Source organism: Chelonia mydas, chromosome 19 (genome assembly GCF_015237465.2).
Source record: "Chelonia mydas isolate rCheMyd1 chromosome 19, rCheMyd1.pri.v2, whole genome shotgun sequence".
Taxonomy (NCBI): Eukaryota; Metazoa; Chordata; order Testudines; family Cheloniidae; genus Chelonia; species Chelonia mydas.
The window spans coordinates 3,104,399-3,130,913 of record NC_051259.2 but is presented as its reverse complement, the minus strand read 5'-3'; the positions used below and the strand labels follow the sequence as shown (position 1 = coordinate 3,130,913).

Sequence of the window (26,515 nt, the reverse complement as noted above, 5' to 3'; positions counted from 1 at the left end):
TTATGTAACAAGGTATTCTCAGGGGCTAGATAGACCTCAAATGGGTCTCAAACTGTTGGATGCTGTTTACATGGGAGGTTTGTTTCCTACTTCAATTCTGGTATCTGTATACACCATGTGTCTCTACGATCCCTGTTTACAAATGGAAGAGGCTGCACCTGGAGGCATTTGGATCACATTTGCCTTTAGCAAGAGAGGTTTCTGTCCATTCAGCTGTCCTTCTGAACTTTGTGCAGTCAAAGGTTTTACTCTTTGATGTGCATTGATTTACCCACGTATTAGGAGTTAAGATTACTTTATTGGGCCATTTCTAGCTTGCCTCACAAACTATGGGCTCTAATGTGAAAAGGCCAAATTTATAATGCACTTCATGCACCATGCCATATTCGCTTGGTAGCAGAATAGAGCCCAAACTCATTTCACAAGGAAGAACCATCTAATGATTTATATGACGGTAACACCTAGTAACTCCAGCTGAAATCAGGGGCCCATGGCGCTGGGCATTGTTTGTACACACAGCAGGAGACAATGCTAACATGAAGAGCTTGCAATCTAGATGGACAAAGGGTGGGAGTGGAGAACTGACTTGCCCAAAGTCACACAGCAGAGCTGGGAAAAGAACCAAGGACTTCTGTCCCTATCCAGTGCACTGTCCTCTGAACCATGCTGTCCCTCAGCCCAGGTTGGCTTTGGGTCATGACTCCTGCCATCAGCCAGGTTTAAACCAATGACTTGCATTTGCAGGGTACGGCCCAGCACAAAATTCTCCCACGGCCAATCGTATAAACCACCCAACTGTTTGCTCCTAGTTTATGGAATTGTACATAGGCTACAACCCCAGTATGACACTATGGGGAGGAAGGAGGAGCATGCAGACTGTATTTGGTGATTGTAAGCTGCTGGATGGGAAAGCTGATGAGTCACACTGCACTGAGGACAGACAAGGAACAAACAGAAAACGAAAGAAAGATGCTGTCTTCTGATTGCTTCTCACACTCCACAAGGGGAGAGTTTTAACAAGAAATTCTAGTTGATCATGGATTTTCTAGGCCTGCAGCCCCACAAGCAAACGTAGGGAGAGGAGGAAGCTGTCTATCTACATTCCACCCACCCATCCACCATCTGAGAGAAAAGCTTCAAGCTACACCCACTGCCTTCCTAGCGCCCACTAGCCCACGGACAGACAGATGCTCTGAATGCCAGATGCTGGACGCACAGGCCTAGCTGTCGGTCCTGGCTTTAGAAGGAGTTGTGAATGGTAAAAGCTAAGGGAAGGTCTGGGGCTGCCTGGTTCAATGCTCTGGGCAAAGGAGGTTCAAAAGTTCCAGGAGGGGAGGGTAAAAGAGAAGTGGGTGCTGGAGAGAAACAGAATCTGTGTTGGGAGTAGAGCCAGGTCCATCCCCTGGAGACTGGGGAGTCAGTGTGCTGAGCTGAGGCCATAAAAGCAAGGAAACCGTGGGGCTGGATGGATCTGCCAACACTAGGAGATTTTGCTCAGTCAATGGGGAAAGATTACATGAGATTTAAGGCACAGGTGGTAAAAATAATAAAGGCAGCGGACAAGGCCTAAGTATCAAAGGGGGCTTTTCCTTTAAGCACAAAAATTAGTGCTGGTCATTTCAACCAAGTCTGGAAATGTGGTTATTTTTCTTTCGTTAATGGAAACCTTTTCAGGGCTTAGGCTTTCCTGAGCTTATCTGCATATCAAAGACTTGCCCACATCCTCTGCTCTAATAGAGGTCACACGGTTATCTTGATTAAGGAAATACTTGTCTATCAAGACATCGCCTCTGGATTTCTGCAGCCGAGAAAAAAGAAAGATTTAAACTGTGTGCTGAAGCAGATTTCTGGAAAATATCTTCCCAGGAAAATTATTTCAATATGTGGGGTTTTTTTCTTTTCTTCTTGTGCTGGATGCTATGGTTTGTAAAGAATTAGTTTTCTAGGTCATTTCGCATGGAATCAGAACATGGAGATACAGCTGAGCCCACGAAGGAGGGGGCAGGAAAAAAAAAAACCTCACCAAAAGAAAAAGCCAGATGTGAGTTGCCAGCTTGCAGGCAGCCAAGAAAGCAGACAGGAAAACCAAACCGGGGACGTTAGCACAGAGAAAATTGGGACACTACAGCCCCAATGGTATCCAATTTCAAGAGACCGTGTCTTACCACAGACGCATGTCTCAGAGAGTCTGCTTTTCACAGCAATAGCAAGGGGTTATGCGCTCCCCTCTGTGTATGAGCAAAACTACCATGAATGCTAATGGAAACAGCCACCTGGATTGTCTGGGAGAGAAAACAATAGACAGAGCCTCCGCAGAAGGTCTCACCTCAGGTCCAGAAGGAAGATTTCAACCTAATTCCAGAACAAAAGAATTTTCAGCTCAATGGTCCACCTAGCTTGGTCTCTGACAGTGGCCAGCATCAGCTGCTTCAGAGGAAGGTGCAAGAAATTTCATAATGGCCTGTGATGGAATAACGTGCCAGTGAAAAGAAGTTTCTTCCTCACCTCAAGCAGCCAGTGGTTGGTCTATGCCCTGAACCATGAGGGTCGATACATCCCTGATGAATTGTCATCCTAGTTACTATACCTGTGGGAGGTTTTGTTAATCATAACAATGACTAATCCTTTTTTTTCCCATGTTGCTGAGCTGTTGGCCTCAGTAATGCCGTGTGACAGCGAATTCCACAGACTAATTATATACCTGGTAGATTGGGCCAATGGTTATCTAGTCCACCATCCCGTCTGTAGCTGTGGTCAGCACCTGATAAGGTGTGGGGGGGAAAAACACCTTTAATGCTCACTGCCTCTCCTCTCCAGTGGAAATACAGTTAACTCTTATGGCCAAACAATGGCTGTCGTTTCTGGAGACCTTTTACAAGACAGCAACTATCTTCCCACCTTGAACACACCATCACCATGTTCTCTCTGAACTCACTCTTCTCTGTCTTCACGCCATGGAACGACTCAACCCTTCCTCATTCTGTGAGGGCAGCCCAAAGAGTTTACCCTACGAAGCAGCTCCTTTCCCTTGTCCTACCAGCCCCCCCCATAGGGCAGTTTACAACAAAGACACTCAGCTTCAGCTGGGGTTGCCAGGGAATATGAACAGGAAACCACACAACAAATCCCAGTGGCTACCGGAGAGGTTGGCAACATTACATTCTAAATTGATAGCACCCATCCAAACATTCGGTGTGTTGAGTAACCCAGAAAATGCGGATCAATCCAGAGAAGATTCCAAGACATATCAAACCGGCTTCTTACATTTAGATCACCTCGTCTTCAAAATCCTGAATGAGCTCTACCATGTATCATACATTAGGACTTTGGTCTTCTCTTGGGCATGTGGCTTGTGGAGACTGTTCTTGGCAGTTTATTGTGGAGATTTTCTTGCTTGGCCAGGTTTTTTTTTTTTTTTTTTTTTTTGTCTATGGCTGGATAAACATCTACCTGATTCCCTTTCATTTCTGCTGGCCTTGAAGTTCTCTCTAGGCTTTTCATTTTCTTCCAGAGGCCAGAGCTCAGCAGATCACAGGGAGGAACAGAGAGCCACGAGGATCCTCGCAGGCTTAGGAGGGGAAGAACGAATGGATGGCGCTTAATGGGATTAAAGTTGGAAAGGAACTTATTGTAAAAAGAATAATTGTCTTGGCAAGGAAAGTTTCACATTTAGCAGGACATGAGAGAGCTGCTGAGATGTTAACTGGAGGCCTCTTGGCTTCATACAAGCAGCCACTATACAAGGTGTGCGGGGCGTAGTTATTCACTTTATTTTCTGTAAACATTTTAATATAGGTAAAAGTTGCTGGATTGGCAGCTTCTGAAAACCTCAGCGTAGGTCCTGCTCCATGCAACAGTAGCCTGCGTGTTTCCCCCCCACTGCCCTACTGTTAATATGTCTCTGGAGGAGCCACCTTTAAGGGAAATGGGGGAGCTCAGTCTCGGTGGACCGTTCCCACACCTTGGGCTCTTTGCCCAGCTTCAGAAGGCAGTGCTCCCTAAGGGGGATCAAAGACACATCCCTCCTTTCTCTCCACCACAGGTGCTGCCTCAGTGACTCCATGGAGGCCGCAGCCTTGAGTTCTATTCCTGCCTCTGCCATTAACTTTGGGCAAGTCACTGGCCCCTTCTCTGCTCTCCTCTCTCCAGCTTTGCCTCTCTCGTCTGGCTAGGCAATAAGCCATGTGGGAACATGTCTGTCCACAGCTGTGGACAGTGCCTGGCGTGCTGGGGCATCGAGGTGCTACTCCAGTGTAACCATCGTCCATGGTGGTAGGCCCATGCTTGTTTGACTGTCCCCATGTCACCGGCCTGGAGCTTCGCCGGACAATGCTTCTCACTCGCTGCTACTGTAAAGGGAGGAGCGCCGCTGTCCGGCCTCCGTGCCGAATGTCCGCGTCCGCGTGAAGCCCAGGAAACATTTCTGGTTTAGTTCTTCAGGGAGAGGCGGGCTGGGGTGGGCTGGCTGTGGGTGAGCAGCCGAGCTGTGGCTGCTCACGGTGACACTGGGAGCTTTTAGCAATTTTCTGTTTCGGTTCTAGCCATCTGCTGCAAGCACCACTGAGAAGGTTCCGCAGCGACAGGCGCCGACTCCGTGGGTGCTCAGGGGCTCAAGCCCCCACAGAGGAAAAAACAGGGGGTGCTCAGCACCCATGGGGCTGGCCAGGGCTGCTGCTCTGTGGGTCCCAGGGCTGGCCGCCGGTCAGCTGTTCAGCCGCTGGCCCTGCGCCCGCATCAGCTGTGCCGCTGATCAACTGTTGAGCTAGGCCGTGCCACCGATGAGCCGTTGAGTGGGGCTGCCCCTCCACTCGCTCCTCTCTGTCTCCTCTCCCCCTCACTGCCCTTAAGGCAGGAGGGGGCAGAAACGAGCAGGCAGGAGGCGCTCAGGGAAGAGGGTCTCGGGAGCGTGGGCACCCACCAGCAAAACCAAGTCAGCACCTATGTCCACAGCAGAACTGCTGCCTTTCTGTGCAGCGTGGAGGAGGTGCTAGCAAGGGCCCCAGATGGAGCTTAGCACCAGCTCCTGTGACGGGGAGTTCCCATCCCAGGATGGGAAACAGGCGCTCCTGGCTTAGTCTGATAAATACATTCGTAAGCCAGGAGGCTGCAGTGTGTAATCTGCCATGGTGAGCCAGCAAAGGGGTCTGACTTAACTAATGCCTTATTCCGTGTACGTCAAGGATCTCTGCTCCACAGTGCAAGGCGCTGCACATGCACACCCACGCCTAGTGAAACCATAGTGCCCTGCCCTGAAGCCTGTGCCTCCAGCTCTGCACCAAGTTCAGGCGTAGTGTTGGCCCTGCCCGCGAAGCTGCACATAAATCCAGGAACAGGATCCTATCACTCGGCTCTGTGTTACCTCTGGGCTGAAGGGGGACTAAGTGACGCCTAAGCCACCCTCTGCCCAGGCGGGAACTGTACCTTAAACACTTTTCTAGGTCATGGCATCCCAAAAACATAGGCCCTTCCTGAACACTGTGTCCCTGCGCATGGGACAGACAGCGACACGGAGCCCAGATCGACGCCAGTGTGCAGGTGCAAACTGACCCTTGTAGGCAGAGATGCTGCGGAGGAAGCAGTTTCCTCTGCTCCTTGAAAAGACCAGGCATGGTCTGGGGAGCAGCTGCCCTCGGCGGGTAGGACAGAGTGCCGCTCACACACCTGCTAAGCTGCCCAGCACCCGAGAGGCAGTAATAACTACCCCCCTTCTGCAGCCTTGGCCACGGTCACACACCAGGTCAGAGGCAGACGCAGGAGTAGAACCCTTAACGGCTGTGCTGTAACCACTAGACCCCATGCCCCCACATTTGGCTGGGGGAATCGAGCCCACAGCACACTCAGAGCAAAGTACAGCAGATAAGGGGCTACATCCTTTGTGGGTTTTTTGTTAGCACGGCTCAAAAATGGGTAGACTTCGTTGTTCTTACGCATCCACAAGAGAGGACCTGGTTCACTGATTAATTAGTTCATTCATTAATCGTTCGTGTTCATTGACTGTGTTTATGGATAAGTTTTAAACACTGACAACACACGTGGCTAGGTCTGTGCGTTAAGATGGGAAAGGCCCGTTGACCCACCCCAACACAATAACTCTTCCCCCTTGGTTTGCACATATTCACAGAGCGCACTGGCATCACTTAGCCAAACACTGCCCAGGGAGGACCAGCTTTTTAAAGGTATTTAGAGGCCTAACTCCTAGTGACTCCAGTGGGAGTTAGGTGCATAGGTGCTTTTGAAAATACTATTAGCTACAGCTACTTTTAAAAATCGGGCTGCTAGCTCTGTTAAAGTCCATTCCTCAGACAGCAGCCCCTTCAACCCCTGCTAACCATGTCTGAACGCTGACCTCCACCTTCCAAGGACCACGAGTTGCTGAGCAAATGCTGATTTAGCTAAGTCTTGTAACTCTCTGTGTCAGGTGGGTAAGTATCACTACCCCATTTGACAGATGGGGAAACTGAGGCAGAGACAGATTTCCGTGCCCAAAGATGCGCACGTGCCCAGGATCACAAAGTGAGTTGGGGTCAGAGCCGGGAATGAAAACAAGGCAGGCAGTTCCCCTACTCTAACCACTGGACCGGTGCATGGTTTGTCAACCATTGCCAACAGGTTGCAAAGGGTCGTGACCATCCTCCCTGTATTTATGGCTCTTTGGGGGGCAGGGAGCAACACTTGTCTGTTGTAACATGAGGCCAAGACACAGAAGAGGTGGAGAAATCACTGGCACCAGCTAACGTGTAGTTCTTGTCCCCCGTCACGCATGTGACGATCTCTCTTTCCCAAGCGCAGTGTGCGGCTTGATGCCGTATACACTGAGCGCAGCATCTCTTCTAGACGCCATCTGGCTTAAGGCACAGATTTCTATGATAAACACGATCCCCAAAGAAAATAAAAAGGAAGCTGATACGCTCCTAGCCACGCTTGGGGCGGCATTTTCCTGATGTGAAAGGATGGCGAGTCTTTCTGGGGGTTAAGCAGTTTGGTTTTAAAACTGCTCACTTCCCACCGGTGCAAGAGCACCAGAGAGAGTCTGGGCATTTAGGGACCCTGCAGCAGCGGGGAAACTTAACTGTATGGGGGAGACCCAGCCCAAAATGAAAACGATAGGGCTGACTGGTATTTTGTCATTTGCACAACAAAAATGATGTGAAGAAATCCTGCAGGGATCGTTGGGTTCCAGATAGCCCTGCTTACGAACTATCCACAAATGTGCACCGTCCAGTTGAATAATACCTCCTGCTGCTCTGGCCAATGGCTTTTAAAACAGCCCACAGTGAGCACCACTAGAGGTCTCACAAACTATTCAAATAGGTACTACCCTATTCTGCTACAAGGCAAGGGCCCAGGGAAATTCGCTTTTCTCCTGCACTCTAGGTAACCTCCAAACGCACGGCTACCCGCAATACCAGGCTGTGAAGCCATTAATACAGGGCCCTTGTGTGTATTTAATACGCATGGCTGTTGCTCACTCCTGCCCTATAATAATGGGAAGGGTTTGGAGCAGACCCAAAGGAACAGAAGGCAAAGTCCAGACTGGAGCCCCAGAAGTAAACCCTGCACCGCAATAAAGAGACCACCGCCATCTGTCCTGACGCATAGCTGTGTTTTTAAAGTTCCCCTTTCCTGTTTTTAAAATAATTATTTTTAAAAATCTCACCAATAGTTAACGTTTGAATGTTTTAAAGGTTTTTAGTGCCACCCACCCTGCTCAGAACAATGTAAGGTCTCAGAGACAACACCGCGTCTCTGAAGAGCGAATCTGATACCAATGCAGGATGGCACAGTGCTAAGCAGGTTATAAAAACCTCGCTAGAGCTACGTCTGGGGATAGATAGACAGACAGACAGGCCCAGATCCTCACAGGGCTTTAGGTGCCCAAATACCTTTGAGGATCTGGCCTTAGTTGTGAGAACTACGTCCTCCGGTGCTATGGCTCGCTGTGCTTGCATGGTAACATGCTCCTCGGGATGGCTCGAACTAGGAGGAAGCTGAACAAAATCAAGTTTCCTGTGCCGGGGGAAGGTGCTGGGCAATAGCTGGAATCACCACAAAGACTCCTAAAGTATAATGATCCATTCAGCTAGATTTTGGGGGGCGGGGGTGTCCCGTCAAGCCTCATCCTTGGGGAGCCAGGCTTTCACTTCCACCATCTCCCCAGGAAAGAGGCCTCACGTCCCCTCGGGGTATTAACTAACATACAGGGAGCGAATTTTTAATTTTCTTTTCCCCTTTGCAATTTAGAAAAGCAACTTGGCTTTTTAGAAAGGTAACGCCTGACATTTGCACTAGGTGGCGCCAGCAAGCTAGGAACCCGGCCTGCAACAGCTCAGTCTCCCAGGCCACTCAGGGTGGGTTTCCGGGCTAAGCAAAGACCTGTGAGCTTAACCTCTCTCTCCTGGAAGCCCTTCAGGGTCAGTTGCATACAAGGATGGCCTGGAGCTGCCACAGGATCCTCCCCTGGCTACACCTCAAGAGCTTTAATTGGGGGGCGTTCCAGCCCCTGCCACAGCATTGCCTTTCTACAGGTGGGGGAAACTGAGGCGCTGAGTGGGACAGTGACTTGCCCATGGCACAGCCAGCGATAGGACTCAGGAATCCTGACTCCCAACTTTATCCCAAACCATCCTTCCTCCCAACACAGCCTCCCAGGCAGCAATGCAACTGCAGGGAGAGGGGACGGTGAAGCTTGGGAGAAGGGGTGCCAATGCGACACACCCAGCCGGGACATGGCCACCAGCCAAACCAGGCAGACGCGACAGTCCGAGGGGGCCAGCAGCACAGTGCTGGAACCAGCCGGCTCTCGCTAATGACGAGTGCCAGAGTTGGAGCTCTGCGTGGCACGGTTCCCTGCCACGCCCTTTGGGTGCCCCCAGAGGGGAAAGTGACTCATGAAACCGGGAAAAAAGTCATTTTGTTTCAATTTGTAAAATGCGGGAAATGAAATAAAATGCTTCATTTGACCCAAACCCATTTTCCCCCTTTTGTTTGGAGCTGCGGGAGAACCAAAACAGCCGCCATTCTCTCAGCCTCAGCGCTACGGAGGAGCCAGAGGGCCTGGTCTGTCGGCATGACTAACACTGTGTTCAAAGAGAGCGCATAGCCACATCCCAGCTGACAATGACTGATTAGTCTGGTAGAGCCGCCACGCTCTACCCAGGCTCAGGGCCCCATTGGGCTAGGTGCCTTACGGACACGTGGTCAGAGACAGTGCCTGCCTTGGAGAGCTTACAATCGAAGCAGAGGAAATGGTGGTCCCCCGGCAGGCGTCACCAGTGGGCAGGTGGCACCCATAGGTAGGGTCATTTCAGGCCCTCTCTGAGCCACTGGTTGGAGGCTTGAAGTGCCCCTCGCACCGGCTTCCCTCAGCAGCCGCGTGCGCCGCCAAGGCCAGTCAGCACGTGTGGCTCCTAGAGCAGGTGCCGTCTCCTGCTGCGATACACCGGGGTGCCGGAGCTGGGAGGGCAGGGGGAGCCGCCTCCCTTTCGGGCCCTGCTCTGGGTCCCGCTGCCTGGACCTGCCGGCAGAGGCGAGCGTGCTCCAGGTGTGCACTTGCCCTCTAGTGGAGCGGGCACTGGACTAAGACTCAGGCACCCTGGCTTCTGGCCCCACTTGTGGGAAGTCACTTCCCCTCTGGTTCCCTTCTCAACTGTGCCTGTAAGCTCTCCAGCGGAGGGCCTGTCTCCTGCTGTGTGACCGCGCAGCTGACCCGCGTCCTCCAGGTGCGCCCGTAACGCACGCACTGCTACAACCCTTCCTTCAAAGCAAAGCGGGGGCAGCGTCCCCCAGGCATGACACGGTAAAAGCACAGGATGCATTGTGCCATGTCCCAAAGCCTCAAGCCAAGCGCGAGCCCTGCGGGCAGGCGCCGCAGGCCCAGGGGCAAGCTGCCAGTTCAGTGTGTGGGCTTGGCACACACCTGGCTGACTCGGCAGCCTTTGAACCAGGAGGCTGCAGTGGCATGTGATTTATGCTGCAGCTCTGATGGTCACTTTCCAGCGGGAAAGCAGCTGCCATGCAGAAGCCTCAAATCCTACCCGCACCCACCGGGGATAAAAGGTGAGGCAAGAGGAGACGATGGGGACTAGCCAGCCTCTTCTGGCTCCTTCCACCAGCTCCCTCCACAAGCAGTTAGAGTCGCCATCAGAGCCCAGTGGGAAAGGTCCCTGCCCGGCAGCTTTCCCAAGGACAGAAAAGGATGGAAGCGCCTCCCCTTTGTACACTGGTGTCATAAAAAGAGGGACGTCATTGGTCCAGGGCTGTGCAAACTCCTACTCCGACCCTGCCCAGCTATGCAAACGCCTCCCCTTTCATGAGAACGGCCATACTGGGTCAGACCAATGGTCCAGCTAGCCCAGTGTCCTGTCTTGGCCAGTGGCCAGTGCCAGGTGCTTCAGAGGGAACGAACAGGCAGTTACCAAGTGATCCATCCCCTGCCGTCCAGTCCCAGCATCTGTCAGTCAGAGATTTAGGGACACCCAGAGCATGCGGTTGCATCCCTGACCACCTTGGCTAATAGCCATTGATGGGCCTATCCTCTGTGAATTTATCTAATTTTTTTTTAAACCCAGTTATACTTTTGGCCTTCACAACACCCCCCGGCAATTAGTTCCACAGGTTGACTGTGCGTTGTGTGAAGAAATACTTCTTTTTGTTTGTTTTAAACCTGCTGCTTGTTAATTTCATTGGGTGACCCCTGGTTCTTGTGTTGTGTGACGGGGTAGGCAACTTTCCCCTACCCCCTCCCAACTATGCAAATTCCTGACCTCTCTCAGCTGTGCGAGCTCTTCCCCCAGCTGTCCAACGCATCCCCCCCCCCGCCCCCTGCAGCCAGCTCCCCTCTCCGGTGTTGGGGATTTATCAAAGCAACCCCCTGAGTTTTTAATAAATATTCTCGAATGTGGCCTGGCTGAAAGAAGTGATGCTTCTTTGTGCCCGTTTCCTGCCCCCTCCTGGGTGGAAATAGCCACACAAAGCTTGGGCCACTTGGAAAGCAGCTGCCGTGAGAGTTTCGTAAAGCTACGGGCAGCAGCGGAGTGGATAACTGCCAGGGCAGTAAGAGCGTGTGTACCGGGGAGACAGGGGTCATGAGATCTCCTGCTCCCCGGCTTGGCTGGATCCTCTGGGGCTAGCCACCCCCCTCTCCATCCTCACCTCAAGGCTGCTGCCACTCTGTGGATAACAGGGACGTGCGGTCTGCAATGCCAAGCAGAGCAAAATGGCCTCCTCAGACCCCGGTGACATCAGGGAAGGCGAGGCAGAGGCCAGGGCAGGCGCGCCCAGTCTGACAAACCCAGATGCAGCTTTCGCTGCCACCACCAGACTAATGAGGAAGGCAGCCAGGTCCTGTCTTTCACTCCTCCTGCCGTCCTGCTTCGGGGCTTGGAGGTACTTCATCGCCTTTCAGTTGGTCTTTGCTTTGCCATAGCCGCCAGCGGCCCCAGCCATGGCCCGCTGTGCAAACAGAACAGACAGTCCCCGCCTGAAGAGCTCGCAGGTCTGCGGAGTCTCTCGCAGCCTCGTTTTCTGGTCCCTCGCACACTGCCCCCTTGTCTTGTTCTCACAAGTCCCATGGACCCATGGACCCAGGCGTCCTGACTCCCAGTGCCAAGCTCTGACCGCTAGATTGTCATCTTGGTTTTATTAAATAAGTGGACTATTGGCTGGATTCAGGGCAGTGGGGTCTATAAATAACTCTCCGCCAGGAGCCGGAGGAGTATTTTTCCCCTTTGGGGGTGTAATAACACACAGGAATTACCAAAGCACCAGCAAATCCTGAGTGTGTTACTTACGCTGTTGGGTAAGACAGACAGATGTAGGGGCACGTGCCCATTACCGGGGCATCTGCCTTCATTACAGTGACCCTGCAGCCATATACCGCGCTCCTTGACAGAGTAACACGTTCTCTCAACAGCCACTAGGACTGAGGCCGCCTCTGGCCTCTCCTGGGTGGCTCAGATTGGCCTTCACTGCAATTCTTGCTTGCCCTAAGCAGCTCTCTCTCTCTTACGAAGCTCATGCTAGGATGGCCAGTTAGGTGAGCTCAGAGGACTGTCTGTCACCTGATCCCTCAGAGCAGCAGTGTCATCCAGTGGATAGCGCCTTGGCCTGGGATGCAGGAGATGTAGGTTCTATTCCCTACTCTGCCACTGGCTTGATCTGTGACCTTGGGCAAGTCATTTACTCTCCGTGCCTCAGTTTCCCCACACACCCTTGGTCTACCTACCTAGCACTGTAGGTACTACAACCAATGACAATTCTGTCTCATAGGTGGCTAGAGTACATAGGAAAAAAACCAGCAAAGAGATATTTGACTTCAGTCCCATCAGCAGCTAAAACGTTCCTTTTTGGTGAGGCTGCATGTGGAGTTTCTGTCTCTGGCTGGGATTCAGAGAACAGACTCCCAGCAGCTGGCGGGGCGGAGATCTTCACTCACTTCAACTCCAGCTTTTGCTGGGTTTTTTCTCCTGCTGCATGTGCTGATCTAAGGTCTTGTTAGCCATTCAGATTCCTCGTAAATCAGGCACTAGCAAGCTGGCCTTCTGCAGCCTCCTGCAGCCTCCCCCCCCGAGAAGTTATTCCTCCTGGAGCCAACACTCCCGCCAGGCTGGAGGGTCCAGCCCTGAGCTAACTGAGTGGAGCAGGCTCCAGAGGTTTTCCCCAGCTGGAATGAGCCTGCAATCCAGCTTTCATCAGGTAGCTAATGTTTCAGCACTGGGCCGCTGCACTGCGTTGTCTGCGGCCATATTTATGAGCTCAGGTACTTCTGTGATCCTCTGCCGACACTGCTCAGATAAAGAGCTCCTGGCAAGGGCCCTGCACCAAGGATGGCTTGAATCATGATTTGTACTTAGGGCTGCCCATCCGATCATAACCACTTCAGCGGTGTCCAGCAGTCCGTCCCCGCCAAAGCCTGCGGCATGCTTCAGTTTCCTGGGCACACTCCACTGCATGTTTATTTCCAGCACACGGGTCAGGACTCCGCTCCCCGTTACACGGGCGTCAAATCTGGAGTCACTTCACCGACGTCAGCGAAATCATTCCGGATTTATACGGCTGCAAATGAGAACAGAGGCAGTCCCCCAGTGTGCGCTGGTCAGTGGAGGAGTCTGCTCCGGCCAGGGTACCCTAGAGAAGCCAATCCAGCCCCAGGTCAAGGCAACTATCATGACAAACCCAACAACTCGCCATGAAGAGCAGCCGCTCCAAATCCAGATCAGGTTAGAAAAATGACTCTGTGTAAACGGCCCCTTCTTAGTCACTGCTTCTGCTCCATGCGAGGGTCAGTGAACATGGCTGGGGTGCAGGGACCAGCAGAGACTCATTCTTTCCTTGTGCTCCCCCATCTGTTTGCTGCTTCTGGCTGTGGTCTCTTGTTCGAGATTTAGACTGAAGGCTCTTGGGGCAGGGACCGTCTCTGTTACGTGTCTGTACAGTGCCCAGCAGCCTGCAGCTGCTACCACCAATGTTCCCTCTAATTTTTGACAGGCTGGGTGCGCAAAAAAATTCTTCTGTGCAAATTGTTGTGCGCACGGGGTTTCAGATCTGTGTGCGCGCGCACACGCGCACAGCTTAGAGGGAACAGTGGCTACCACAATACTAATTAACGAGCAGGAATCAAACCACGCAGCGCAGGCGGGGGAGCTGTCGCTGCTCTGCCTCTCCCGTCCCCAGGAGGAAGGGCGTGGGGTTGCCACAATGCGGTAATATAAACCGGAGTAGATCCTCAGGTGGTGTAAATCAGCACTGAAGTAAATGGAGACAATTTACACCACTTGAGGATCTGGTCCAAGGATTCCTGCCACCCAAGTGCTCTGGTTAGTCACCTGTGATCTCCTCTAGCGGCTGGTGTGCCCAGGTGAGGGATTTACCGGGAACTTCCACCCTTTGGAGAGAGGATGGTTACCCTGGGACTGGGGAGTGGTGAGGCCAATGCCGAGCTCTGCCACAGACTGACTCTCCGACCTTGGGCAAGCCACTTAGTCTCTTTGTGCCTCAGCTCCCCATCTGTACCATGGTGGTCACAGCCCTGCCCTGCCTCCCAGGGGCTGCGGGCGGCAAGGATAAATCCAGGAAAGCTGCCGAGGTGCTCAGATGCTGTGGAAAGGGCGGCCAGAGAAGTACCTAACATGACAGACAGACTGAGGAAACTAAGCTGGAGAATGTTCATAGGCCGCGTTCCCGCAACCTAATTCCAAGGAGACCCGGCCCAGAGAGCACCGGCCTGTTGGGCATTCTCCAGATCGCTGTGCTCTCTGCCAGTCGGGTTACACAGCACCACGGACGCTGTCTCTCTTGGCTCAGGGAGGTCATTGTGTGAGCTCAGCGAGGCTTCCTTGCCCCTTCCTCTCCAGCTGCTGGAGAATGTCTGCTGTTAACTGACAGCGCAGCCTGGAAATCCCTGCTCTCCCCTGGGATTGGTGCTGCTGCGGCATTTCATCAGCGGTGAGCTCAGGGTGGTAGAAGCAATTCTTAGTCACCCATCTCACGGCCACTAAATCATCTGAACTTTCTCTCACTGGTTTGGTGTTTGTAACAAGCAGCTGCATTTGTCAAGGGCTGTAATTTTAACCTACTGCAGCAACTGGGCTGGTAAAATAATAATCAATAATAATTAATTTCCACTTCGCTAGTACCTTTCATTGAATGATCTCACAATGGGCCAAATCTGGAGGTCCTAATCAGGAATAATAATGCTACGTACTTAGCACTTTTCATCAGTAAATCTCACAGCACTTTACAATGGAGACAGTATCATTATTACCATTTTACGATGACAGGCAGCTGGATGTAATTAAGCTTGTGAATGTTCACGCACCATGTTCCGCCCTGCTGACACATTACAGCTTAGGCCCCTCTGAGCAATGGCAGAGGTAGTGAAAAGTAGGGATTTCTCCCTTGAGACTTGATGCGCAGTGTAAGGGAAACACACTGGCAAAGCGTGGCATGTCCCTCCTGATGGCTGGTCCACAAGAGGACAACAGCCCTAATACTTGCTGCCAGCTAATGGAATTACTCTTTGGCTCAAGTGGTAGAGGACAGCTTTGTAGCAAAGTTTATTACATCAGTGGCGCAGCGAGCCAAGTAACGTGTTGGTCCTCGTTTGGTATCCAACATGGAGTGTAGAAAAACTGCCTTTTACTAAAAACAATCACTGTTTATAGAGACAAAAATCCGGGCAAAGCCATTCCTCTAAGGACATTTAATTAGCACACCCCAAACACACTGACAGTCAGGTTTCTGTCCCCTAGTGCCTCTGGTTTAAGAATCCCATGCACCTGTGTTTGGGATCGAGCAGACGGGAGGGTGGCTAGAAATGGAGGTGAGCCAGAGGGAGGGGAATGCTTGGAGCAGGGCAGACAGGTATGAAAAAGCGGCGGGTTGGCAGGTGGTTTTCCGAACGGCTGATCACACAGCAATGAGCTCAGCTCCACCCGCATCCCCGCCCCACTGATCGGCACATGTCACTTTGCAGAGACGGTTTAACGTGTGGGGCTTCTCGCCTCCTGCTCTTGGGGGGAGGAGAACGCTTTCTCCCGCTTGCCGTGTTTCGGTTAGCTGGACCTCGCAGGGCTAGCACCCGCCGGCTTCTTCCCTCCCAGCTGTTGGGAAACGCAGCTGGGGAAACCGAAATAGGTGAAGGATCGGAAACCTGGCCGGGGATGTTTAGCTTGAACAGCTGAGCATGAAAGCGCGTCCCGGGGATTGAGAGCTTGGGGTGGGGTGGGGGAAAGGATTCTGATATGTTTCTCTGGTATGGATCCAGATTGTCTCAGGCTTACTCTGGGTCTGAACCAGCTCCCGAGATCAGAGCCTGGCCAGGGTGCGGCTGGGCTGCTTCCTGGCCACACTGGCCCAGGCAGGTGTCAGATTCCATCTCCAAAGCCCCTGATGAGTACAGTGTCGGAAAGGATCCAAAGGAGAAGGAAAGACCAGCAGCTGGGAGCTGTCGAGCTCAGCACCATCCACATGGCGCTTCCATTCAGCAACAAGCTGCCGGCTTGGGGACTAGTGGGAGACCAGCAGACAATACGTATTAATATTCTTTGTAGCCCAATAATGCCTCACCTGAGGCCGGGGCCCCACCGTGCTAGGCGCTGGACGTACATTCAGCACGTGAGAGTCCCTGGCCTGAACCGCTTACAGCAAATACACCAGAGAGGAGGAAACATGAGGCAAAGTAACTTGTTCCAGGCCACCCAGCAGGACAGTGGCAGAGCTGGGACAGGAACTCATGTCTCCTGAGTCCCGGTCCTACCCCCTGGCCCGCCCTGCCGCTGTGGTATGGTTCCCCCTCCCCACTCCTACTGACACGGGTAGTTTTCTCAAGAACATTCCCACAATTCCAGCAGCCCTTTCCGCTGAGAAAGCCGCTGTGCCACCCCCGCCCAGTCAAGCCATTTACTGTTTACCCCCGTCGCCTCCACGTATGTGAATTGACTCCCACAGGAATACGGGAAGGAGAGGGTTAATGCGCTGGGCAGTGGTACTGCATAACCCATGCTGGGACACCAGCTGCCCCGGCCCCGCCAAAGGCCATCTGGGCGTCTGTGTTGATCTTGGCGTGTCTCCTGGCTTCTTCCTTCTCAAGACCCACACTGGAAAGAGACAGCGCAGCTGGGAAAGGGGCTGCAGACAGCTACAGGCACCCACAGGCTGCGGAGAGAGGGAATTCAGAAAGGCCTTTGTAAAGGTCGTGTGGGGGACACACACAAAGAAACAGGTAACTGGAGAATCCTTCCCCAGTTCAGCTATATTCAACTCCCCAGCCCCAGCCGCAGGGGCACGGCACATGGGCAGAGCAGGTGAGAGAAGCGAGAGGTGAGTGTGACCTGCGTGTGAAGATGTTCTGTATCCATCACAAATCCCGCTCCAGGCTGCAGCATCTGCTAGAGATTTGGACTTGGTTTATGGACACTGAGAGGCTTCGAGAACAGGAACATCTTCACGTAAACAACCACATGCGAAAAGAGGGGGAGGATGGAAAGGTGGAATAGGACATGGGGCGGGGCGGATGACAAGTCTGGGGGACCTACTCCGTACTGGGGGATGCGTTTAGCACTGCAGGGACTACGAGCTCTGTGTAAATGGCCCAAAAGCCAGGAAAAAGCTGGGAAAAGGAGCTAAACTCGCCTTCTTTGGGCATGAGCCAAATTCTAATCAATGGAGGCCAGGAGGAAACATCTCCTGGGGGCAAGTTAACCCATATCTGCAGGGTTTCAGTTTCTTGCACTTTCCTCTGAAGTAGCAGGTGCTGACCATGCTTGGAGATGGGATAGTGGGCTAGATAGACCAAGGAGCCTGGTCCATTCTGGCAGCTTGTATGTGCCTGTGGAAATGCTCTGTTCTACACCATCACTGAATGGGGGACAAACCAAAAGGGGGATTTGCAGGAAGCTGGGAAGCTGCTGGCAAGAGTAAATACCCACTGGTGAAAATCATGGTGAAAAATGGGTCCCATGCAGCCCTGCTCCTGGGGGAGATTCCCCAGGCTCCGGCAGCAGGTGGAACGCCTGGCCACGAGCCACAGAACTCGCTGCTGGCGGACGCACGCTGGTTATGGGGGCAGAAGGGCAGATGTGGAAACAGAGACAGAAAAGGAAGGGGCAAGGAAGCCCAGAACGAGCTGGGGTGGTCTTCGATGGACTGAGCCCCAGGAAAATGCTTCACGGCACTTAATACAAAGCGGAGGCCGAGTGCTGTGGATCCCATCGCACAAAGAACCTGCAGCTCTCCGCAGAGGCGTCACTTGGCTTCGTAGTGTGGACGGCTGCAGAGCTAAACCGATCTAATGCTGCTAAATCCGACTTAACTCGTAGTGTAGACCAGGGCTAAAAGTCAAGACGGGCTGTCTCTCTAACGGAGCTCCCAGGCTCCACCATAAGAGATGGGCCAGAGGCGGGAATCCCAGCGGAGGGGGTCTGATCTGTTACACAGGAGCTCAGACTGGATGAGCAGCAAAGTCCCTCCTGGCCACAACATCTATGAAAGTCTTCTCTCCTAGCTGAGCTTCGCACCCCCCGCCACCCCAGTGCCTGTGTCTGCCCCACATGCAACGCTGCTACTGCCCATGCATGCAGCAGCCCCCTCCAGGCAAACAGCGAATCGGGGTCTGTCATGGAGCTGGCATTTCAGGTGGCTCTGCCAGCTCGGTGGGGACGGGGAGTAGAGCAAGACTGAAGGGTCTTTGGGGCGGGGCCTGTCTATTACTCTGTGTTTGTACAACACGTTGCACAGCGGGGCCCTGATTTCAGTTGGTCCCAGGCACTACCGTCATATAAATAAATAATACTCTTAAGGGGGAAGTGATGGCTGTGTAAGGGGTAATGACGTAGGGAGCAAAGCATCCACTCAAAAGATGATTAACAGAAGATCCTAGGGATCCGGGCTTAACATTGTGGATGGGCAGGGTGGGGGGTGGGTTAGACTGTGGCCGAAGAGCCAGTTTGTGCAGGGTGGACTGGACTGGCTGCGTGGGGGTCTGGTTTATACTGAGTGAAGAGGCTGAAACCTATGCAGGGGTTCTCCACATTAAAGGGGACCCCGCAGATGGATTTGGTCCACATGTTACCTTAATCCACCCCCGGCACCCCTTTAGTCCATGTTATTTGCCAGGCACCTTGGTCTCCCCAGGCTGGTGGGTATGCCCAGGTCTCCCATGTTACTATGAAGTCTCCCTGGTTATGGCATGTCCCTTCCCTCCCAAAAGGCCACTAAGCCCGGTCTTACCACTGGGCCCCATTCTGCCATGTCAGTACAATTCTGCATCATGCAGAATCACATAACCGTGATCTCCAAATGCAACTGCTCTGACAGTGCAGCGGCTTGGCTAGATTTTGAGCCCAGGCCCAGAGATTAGCAGAGGGCAAAGCTCTCCCATGGCTCCTGAGCCCAAGGACCAGATAGAACAGATGCCAAAGAGCAGGGAGGAGGCTGGTGGTCTGAGGGGGGGCATTTGCCTTATTTCGGTAACAAAACAAAGTTACAAACCATCGCCCCTAAGGAGCCTGGTCTGGTCCCTGATCCTGCCCGACTCCATCCCTGCTCACAAGATGGACTGAACTGAAATGCACAAAGCTAGTGAGTCCTTCCTGGCCCCCACCACCCAGCCCCCCAGCAGGTAATGCCCACTCTGCCTTCCGGAGGGCCTCCCCTGGTTTTGATTCATTATGTGAAGATTGCCCCCTATAAAGCCGGTCCTCCTTTGAGTGATGTCATGGTGGCAGTGACGTCATCAGCACTGGCTGATGCTGTCACGTCGCCTCCTGGGAACAGGGCTACGCTCTTGGGCGCGACATTAATGCTGTATCTGGCTGGCCACTTAGGTCAGAAGGCAGCTGGGGAGTCAAACTAGCTGTGAGCCTGCCAACAAAAGTGCCTCTTCGCGGGGAGACACCCAGACTGGGTCAGACCCGTTTCCAGGTATGTTCTGTCAGCTCCTGGTAGGCGTGAATCACATGAGAAACTCTCTCCTGGCTTCGACTAGACAAGGGCTGCCTTAGTCCAGCCGTCGGAACCGTGGCCGTTTATGGCCCAAGTCAGCAAAGCATCTAAGCACATGCTTAACTTTAAGCACATGCTTCAGTCTCATTGACGTCAATTGGGACTTAAGTGCATGCTTAAATGCTTTGCTGAATTGGGCCCCATCCTTTGGCCTGCATGTGTTCATGCAGAGAGGGGCATGGTGAGAGACCCACTGGCACATCCATGGGTGTAGCAGATGCTTTAAAATGCTGAATTACTGACATGTTGCACTTCCATCTGCAGGTCTTCACGGATCAACAACAAACCTTAAACGAGCAATAACTGGGAGCATTACACAAGGAGTGAATTTTCACCCCATTCGAGCAGCTGCAAAGGTCTCCAGATCCTACAGGCTGCCAGGACAGTGGTACCATTTCTGCCATTCGTCACATCCCCAAATCAAGCCCTCCACCCCAGGCTCCCTTTAAAAAAGGCCAAGCACCTTGTGCATAAAAGTGCCCCTTACCGAGATACTGCCCTTTGCCTTCCCGGAATGGGGGTCCCAGGGGCCCTTTCACCATGGGCTGCATGTATTTCACTTGAGCGTATCCTCCGCCTCCAGCACCTCCTCCGGACACCGAGCGGATGCCAGCCACAAGCAGGAGCAATGAGACAGCTTCGGCAAGCATCCTGGCTTCACCGCGACTCTTTCTGTGGAGAAAAGGGAGCCCGGTTAGGGAGACAAGGAAGCCATGGGTTTGCCACCGAGTCCCTTACAGGCCACAAACAAACGGGGCTCAAGCTGTTGTGGCAAGTACTCCGTTTGGAGTAGGTAGGTCTGAAGGTTCCCAGTTTGCCAGGATATAAACCCTTCCCGCGCTCAGGGTCCATGGGGATGGGCGTGCGCTAAGAGCCTGACCCGAAGACACTGCTCACCTGTACAAACTCGGGGCTGGACCTATGCTTTGCGCAGTGACTTACATCAGTGCAGGACGGGGGGGTTCTGCTCTGCTAGCAACGTACACCCGCTTTGCACTGGTGCAGATAAGGGCACAAGGGCAGGGCAGGGAAGGCTCAGAGGACGTGACCTTGGTATTTGCAGCGTCCCAGGTGTCCCGGATCGCCTGCACGGCGTCACTTCAGCTTCCCGACACAAGTTAAGGCAACTTTATCTATGTATCCGTGGGAAGAGCTTAGGGCTGAGCATGTCCTTAAAATGACGGTTGTCACGTGACAGCACATTACAGCACCCTCTCCCCTCCACTGCATCTCCCTCCTGCCAGTCAGAACCGGACTGAGAGCCAAAGTCGTTTCACACACAGGTCCTCAAACTGCTCTTAGAGCGTCACAGCCGAAGGGACCTGGGCCAGTTTGCAGCCAGGGTACCAGAGCAGAGACGCACTGTGTCAGATCCTACAGTACCAACAGCTAACTACACATTTGATGGTGAAGGAGCCATTACCATCTGTGGGTTAAGTTACAAAACAGTTGACTCCATCTAGCCCTAGATTGGGATGTTCTGGAAAATGCCTGTTAAAAATGCAGTAATACAGATTTAACTGGAAAAGCTAACGAGTATAGAGAGGAAGGCTGTTCTTGTGGGGAGCACACTGGACTGGGTCTCAGATGATCTAGATTAAATTCCCGGGTCTGCCACAGAGCCACTGTGTGACCTTGAATAAATCCTTCAATTATTCTGGGCCTCCGTTCTGCAGCCTGTCAAATGGGTATACTAATTTTAAGCCCTTTGTGATTTTTGCTCAGGGAATGTGACCACATGAACATTAATCTGGATTAAGGTAAAGGGTGGATTTAAAATGGACTAACTATTCCTAGTTACCTCCATGGGTGAATGGTCTTCTTCCAGAATAAAAGTGCCTTATTCTTAATTAGTGTAACCCACTTCCATAATGGAACAAGAGCATCCACACATGGAGTTAATCGGTAATAGTTACTGTGGTTGCAGAATAACTCCTCATTGTAGATAAACCCTGAAATGCTCACCGCCCTGGACAATGGGGCCTTGAACTCGGCTGGGACATCTGGCTGCTATGGTAATGTAACTAATAAATACTAATAAGGTACCTAATATTTAGTTTCAAAAGTTACCCAAGTGAATGTTCATCCCAGGTTAAATTATACCCATGCTATGAACTTCCATGAAGGAGGGTTTTTTTTTAATTTAAAAAAAAAAAACCCTCTGAGCTGAGAGTTGTTGTCACATCTCTCTGCTGAACAGGATTTCCTCTAACAAAAAACGTGTGTGCTCAGGATTTGGCTCTCGAAAAGATTTCAGGTTCCAAGTCCGGGCTTCACTCTGTGATTGAAACCTTAGAGGCACAGTGCTCTGGTTGCTCTCAGACTGGGCAGTGGGTTCACAAACGCCTGTAGCTTTTGGCGGCCAGCGGCCTGAAAAATTAAATGTCAGAAACAAATTCCCATTCCAAGGTCTGCCAGCACTAGTAGCTTTCCGCTGTGGTGCTTTTTAAACAACAGGAGTTTGTTTGGTCAGGTACTTATGAGAACGTTGGATTGTAAAAGCACCGAGGGTTACGATGCTCTGGAACACCAGACTCCAACTTGAGTGCCTGTTTATATAAAATAAATACCCTCCATGAATATATCTTTCCTTTAGCAACACTTTCCATGCCAGCTCCAAGCAGAGAGCTGCAAACAGACTGATTTGCACGAACGAACATTTATTTTCAGAAGCTTAAATAACACACAATGCCAAAGAGCTGGGTATTTTTGATCCTCGTAATAACTGAACCGTGGTTGCTATTAATAAGAATTAAGTGCTTGGCCTTTCTGTTCCTAAGAAAAAACGAGCAGAACAGCTCCTCAGCTGGATTTGATCGGCATTTCCTGAATCATTTCCACTGAAACGGCAGCAGAAAGCTGCGGCATGAAAAAACAAAACCAAATAAAACAAAATTGAAAGAAAGAAAAAAGAGAAAAGAAACGGACAAAACTCCAGGACAGGGCAGTTTCTGATGCTACAAACTCTAGGCAAAGCCATCAAAGGTCTTTAATGAAGACCCCGAGCCTTGCCCCAAGGAATGTTTGTGAAGTCTCGTTTTATTAGCTCGACCTGGAGAACAGTGCTCCTGCGATTCCACATGATTGGCGGCTAGGTGGTGAGCTGAGCCCGGCGTGCCGATGGGCTGAGGTAAAGGGTTTGCTCTGGCTGCCATCTTCAGACTTCCATGTTTCCACACAGCCTTCTCCTGTCCCGAGGGGAGGAAATGGCTCCTCGCAAAACGAGGGCAAGACCCGAGTGAGGCTTTTTGGGGCTGTAAAGCTCACAAGTGCAGCAGGTGGTTCAACTTACTGGGGACCACGAGGGAGAGGATTTGCTCTTCCTTACTCCACAGACAATGAGCAAGGTGAAAATTCGAGTCCTGGCTCATTCTGCATGGGGCTAATGCCAAAGTCGGATGGGCTGCTTTGTTAGCAGGGTCTAGGGCTTAATGGACAATCTTTGCAGGCAGGAGACCTGGGTTTTATTTCTGATCCTGCTGCTAACTCACTGTGTGACTTGGGGTAAGTCACTTCCCTTCTCCATGCCTCTGTTTCCCCTGGGCCAGTGAGGCTGACCTACTTCACTGGGGGGCTATGAGGTTTAATTAACTAACACGCCTGGAGACCTTCCTATGAAAGAGCCTAGCGATGCAGACAGTATTGTTCCCAGGCAGCAGAAAGAGCTAAGCTCAGCGGCCATGCTGCTAATTGGACACGAAAAGCATCACTGGACCCAAGTCCCCATGGGAATCTGTGCCCAAACTTTGCAATTCAGGTTTTTTTAAGAATAGCCCAGGACTATGGCCCCCAGAACTGTGTAGATCTGAGCAGCTGAGAACCTGGCAGGCACACCCCGGCTGAGGTGTCTCCCTGGAGTCAGGTCATGAAAATAACAAGCATCAGTGTACTTAGACCTGGGCAGTTTAACTGAGTCTCTTCCTTGAGGCCCGATCAGTGTCTTGTATGTCCTGGGGGTGGGGCATTTCTGGCACTCCAGGAGGGGGTGGAGGGAGGGATCTGTCACCCCAGAATAGCGCCGGGACGGAGCATGCTGAGCAAAGGGAATTGACAGGCACTGTCTCTTGCTCCCACCTCACCCAGACTGGTAGGCACAGCAGCGGTGCTAACTGGTCCCTATTGCTTGCCCTTATGAGTGCACCCAGCCAAGCTATGGATCCTTCCTTCCCAGCACCTTCTCCCCCATCTAGGGAGCCTCTGCTCAGGGTGCTGCCTGAATCATTTGAGGCCTGACCCTGTGAGAACACCAAATGCTTCCGGCCAATCAGGGGGAGTGGAGCACGCTCAGCACGTGTCCTTGGTTAAAAGAGAAACGGAGAGGCAGACAGAACACACACATCAGCTGAGCACTGGGACTCGCTGCTCATGCCCACAAGCCGATTTGGGAAGAGGAGTTTGCAAAGTTCCTCCCAGGAAAGCAAATGAAAAATGGAGGCCGTGTCTACACTACAAAATGAAGTCGACCTGACTTACATCTGCATACAGCTGCTGCAGTAATTACATCGCTTGTGCATGGCGTCCCCACCAGGAGCGCTCGCACAGATTGTGCTGTCAGTGTGGGGCATTGTGGGATGGCTTCTGAAAGGCAGCAACAGTCAATGTAAGGAACACCGTGTCTACACTGACACTGTGTCGACCTAACTACATCGACATTGACTGCGCCTCTTGTGGAGGTGGAGTTATTAAGTCAGCGTAGTGGGCAAGTTATGTTGGCAGGAGCAAAATTTTAGTGTAGACATGTCCATGGTTAGGTCAATGTAAGCTGCCCTGCATCGACCTAACTCTGTAGTGTAGACCAGGCCAAAGCTAAGCCATGAATGTCAGAGACTAGAGCTGCGAAATCAGACTTCCATCTGCAGGCTGGTAACAGACGTCCCACACACTTAACAAAAGGTTTCCAGAGAACGTAAGCTAGGCGTCTCCACCCTCAACCATCCAAGGACAGAGCCATGAAAGTGAAACCTAGCCGGGATCTAAATGTCCCTTCTGAGTGGAGAACTAGGGAGAAAGACAGATCTCCAGGGTTATTTCCAGTCTCCTGAGCTCTTATGGAAGTGCCTAAGTGCAAATAAGAGGCAGCATGAACAAGGTGACCTACGTCATGAGGCTATAATCCAGAAAACTATTAAACAACACTGGAGAGAGATTTCCTGGAAAAGCACCAAGGGTGGGCTCAAAAGGAGAAAATTATTTTGTGGCCTCTAACCCTGAGGTTAGAAGTTTCAAAGGAGAGCTCAGAAGCTGGCCAATCCTCAAAGAGCTGCTCGTGTCCCATGGGAAACATTCGTTTAGGAAAACCTCTGCTTGCAGGTCATAGATTTTCAGCATCTTTCACTCCCTCCTTTTTTATTACCAATGCTACTGATGTGAAAATAGGATCTTTCTCACAGAGTTGTTCAATGAAGGGAAGAAGTGAGGAACAGTGGCCAGGGTAAAAGGTCTGGGAATCTCTTTGTGAGACTGTAGGTGAATCATTTCCTCGTTCTGTGCCTCAGTTTCCCCATCTGTAAAACGAGGGAAACTATTGAAGCTGGACAAACATTCTTGTCAAAATTTTGGATTTCATAAGATTTTCAGCCGCTCTAGAAGCTGGTGAAGAAAACAACGCTAAATCGTTCTGCAAGAAATTTTCACAACACTTTTTGGCTGAAATTTGAACAATTATTGACCAACTCTAATAATGACACTTCGCTTCCTACTTAAAGCCCCTTGTGCGCTAGAGATGAAACATGATTAAAGGATGATGCGTTATGATTATCTGCTTTTTTCTCAAGTGATCTCGTAACTGTCACTTTGTGATGTCATAACTATCGCCAAAACCAGCTGATACAGCTGCAAAAGAAAACACATCCTGCAAATCCAACGTTACCCCCATGATAATATTCCCCCTTGCTTGGATGAACTCCAGACCCAGTGCAGCAAATGAAAAGGCACCAAAAACCAGGGGTAATTGTGGACAGCAAATTGGATGTGAGCTTGCAAAACAACTTAGCAGCAGAAGAGATCTGGCTGCGTGTGTGAGTGTCACATCCCGGGGCCACTCTCCGTCTACAGTACTGTGGTGACCACACCTGGAATATGGGGCCAGATCCTCCCGTGGTGTAAATTAGCATAATTCCATTGAGGCCAATGAAGCTGTGCAGGGGAACCTGGGCCATTGCATTCAGTTTGGGGCACCTTTATTACTAGAAAGATGTCGACACACTACAGAGAGCTCAGAGAAGGGCAACAAAAATGGCAAGAGGATCCGGGAAGAGAGAATGAAAGAGCTACACATGTGTAGCTAAGTGGGCTGGAACCACGATGACTCCTCTACGTATAATTAGCAGGCATACACACCAAGGTGGGAGGGAGAGGGAATATTTAACACAGACAAATGAGAGTGACGGGATGAAATCAAACATAGGTCAAACATCTGGAGAACTTCTTACATGCATGGTCTCTAAGACAGTGGAGGAATCTCTCAAGGGAAGGGGCTGAAGCCCAGTTGTTGGGACGTTTAAAACTAGACAGGAGTAGCCACTAGAAAATACGTTGAAGGAAAGATGCTTGCTGTGGCCTCTGGGAGACAGCTTGGACAGGACCTAGCACGAGCAGCTCTAATTCCATCTCTGTCTTCCTGACTCCCCGGGAGGGACCATATGGGTGATGACTTAGGATGGGGAGAAAAACCAGGCGTGCTAGAGAGCGGAGCAGGCATGTTTCCTCAGGGCCAGCGGAGTCTAGCTGCCCCCTGTGGGTTTTGGGAAGAGGCTGGAAATCCCGTTGGTTTTGCTGTTCATGACGCCGGGGCCGGATTCAGGACTAAGCTTAGGGGAAGCTGTGTGATTGGGTGCATGGGGCATAGGCCAGGCAGTCAGGAGACCTGGGCTCTATTCAAGTTGCTGCCCATTCCCCCTCCCACTGCCTGTCTATTTAGACTGTGAATGCTCCAGGGCAGGGACTGTCTCTCCCTGTGGGCCTGTTCAGCACCTAGCCCCGCGCTCGTTTGGGGGGTTACCGTAACACATAGAAC

At 51.8% G+C, this 26,515-nt stretch overlaps 1 protein-coding gene across 3 annotated transcripts in view; it reads right to left on the bottom strand.

Moving 5' to 3' along the window:
* Positions 1 to 26,515, bottom strand: part of COL8A2 (collagen type VIII alpha 2 chain) — a 136,363-nt gene that overhangs the window by 8,340 nt on the left and 101,508 nt on the right. For all 3 annotated transcript variants that reach the window (XM_027823092.3, XM_043532152.1, XM_043532151.1), the window contains exon 2: positions 19,988 to 20,172. In XM_027823092.3, the coding sequence (XP_027678893.2) occupies positions 19,988 to 20,150 (163 nt within the window). In that variant the 5' untranslated portion in view covers positions 20,151 to 20,172. The remainder of the gene's footprint in view (positions 1 to 19,987; positions 20,173 to 26,515) is intronic.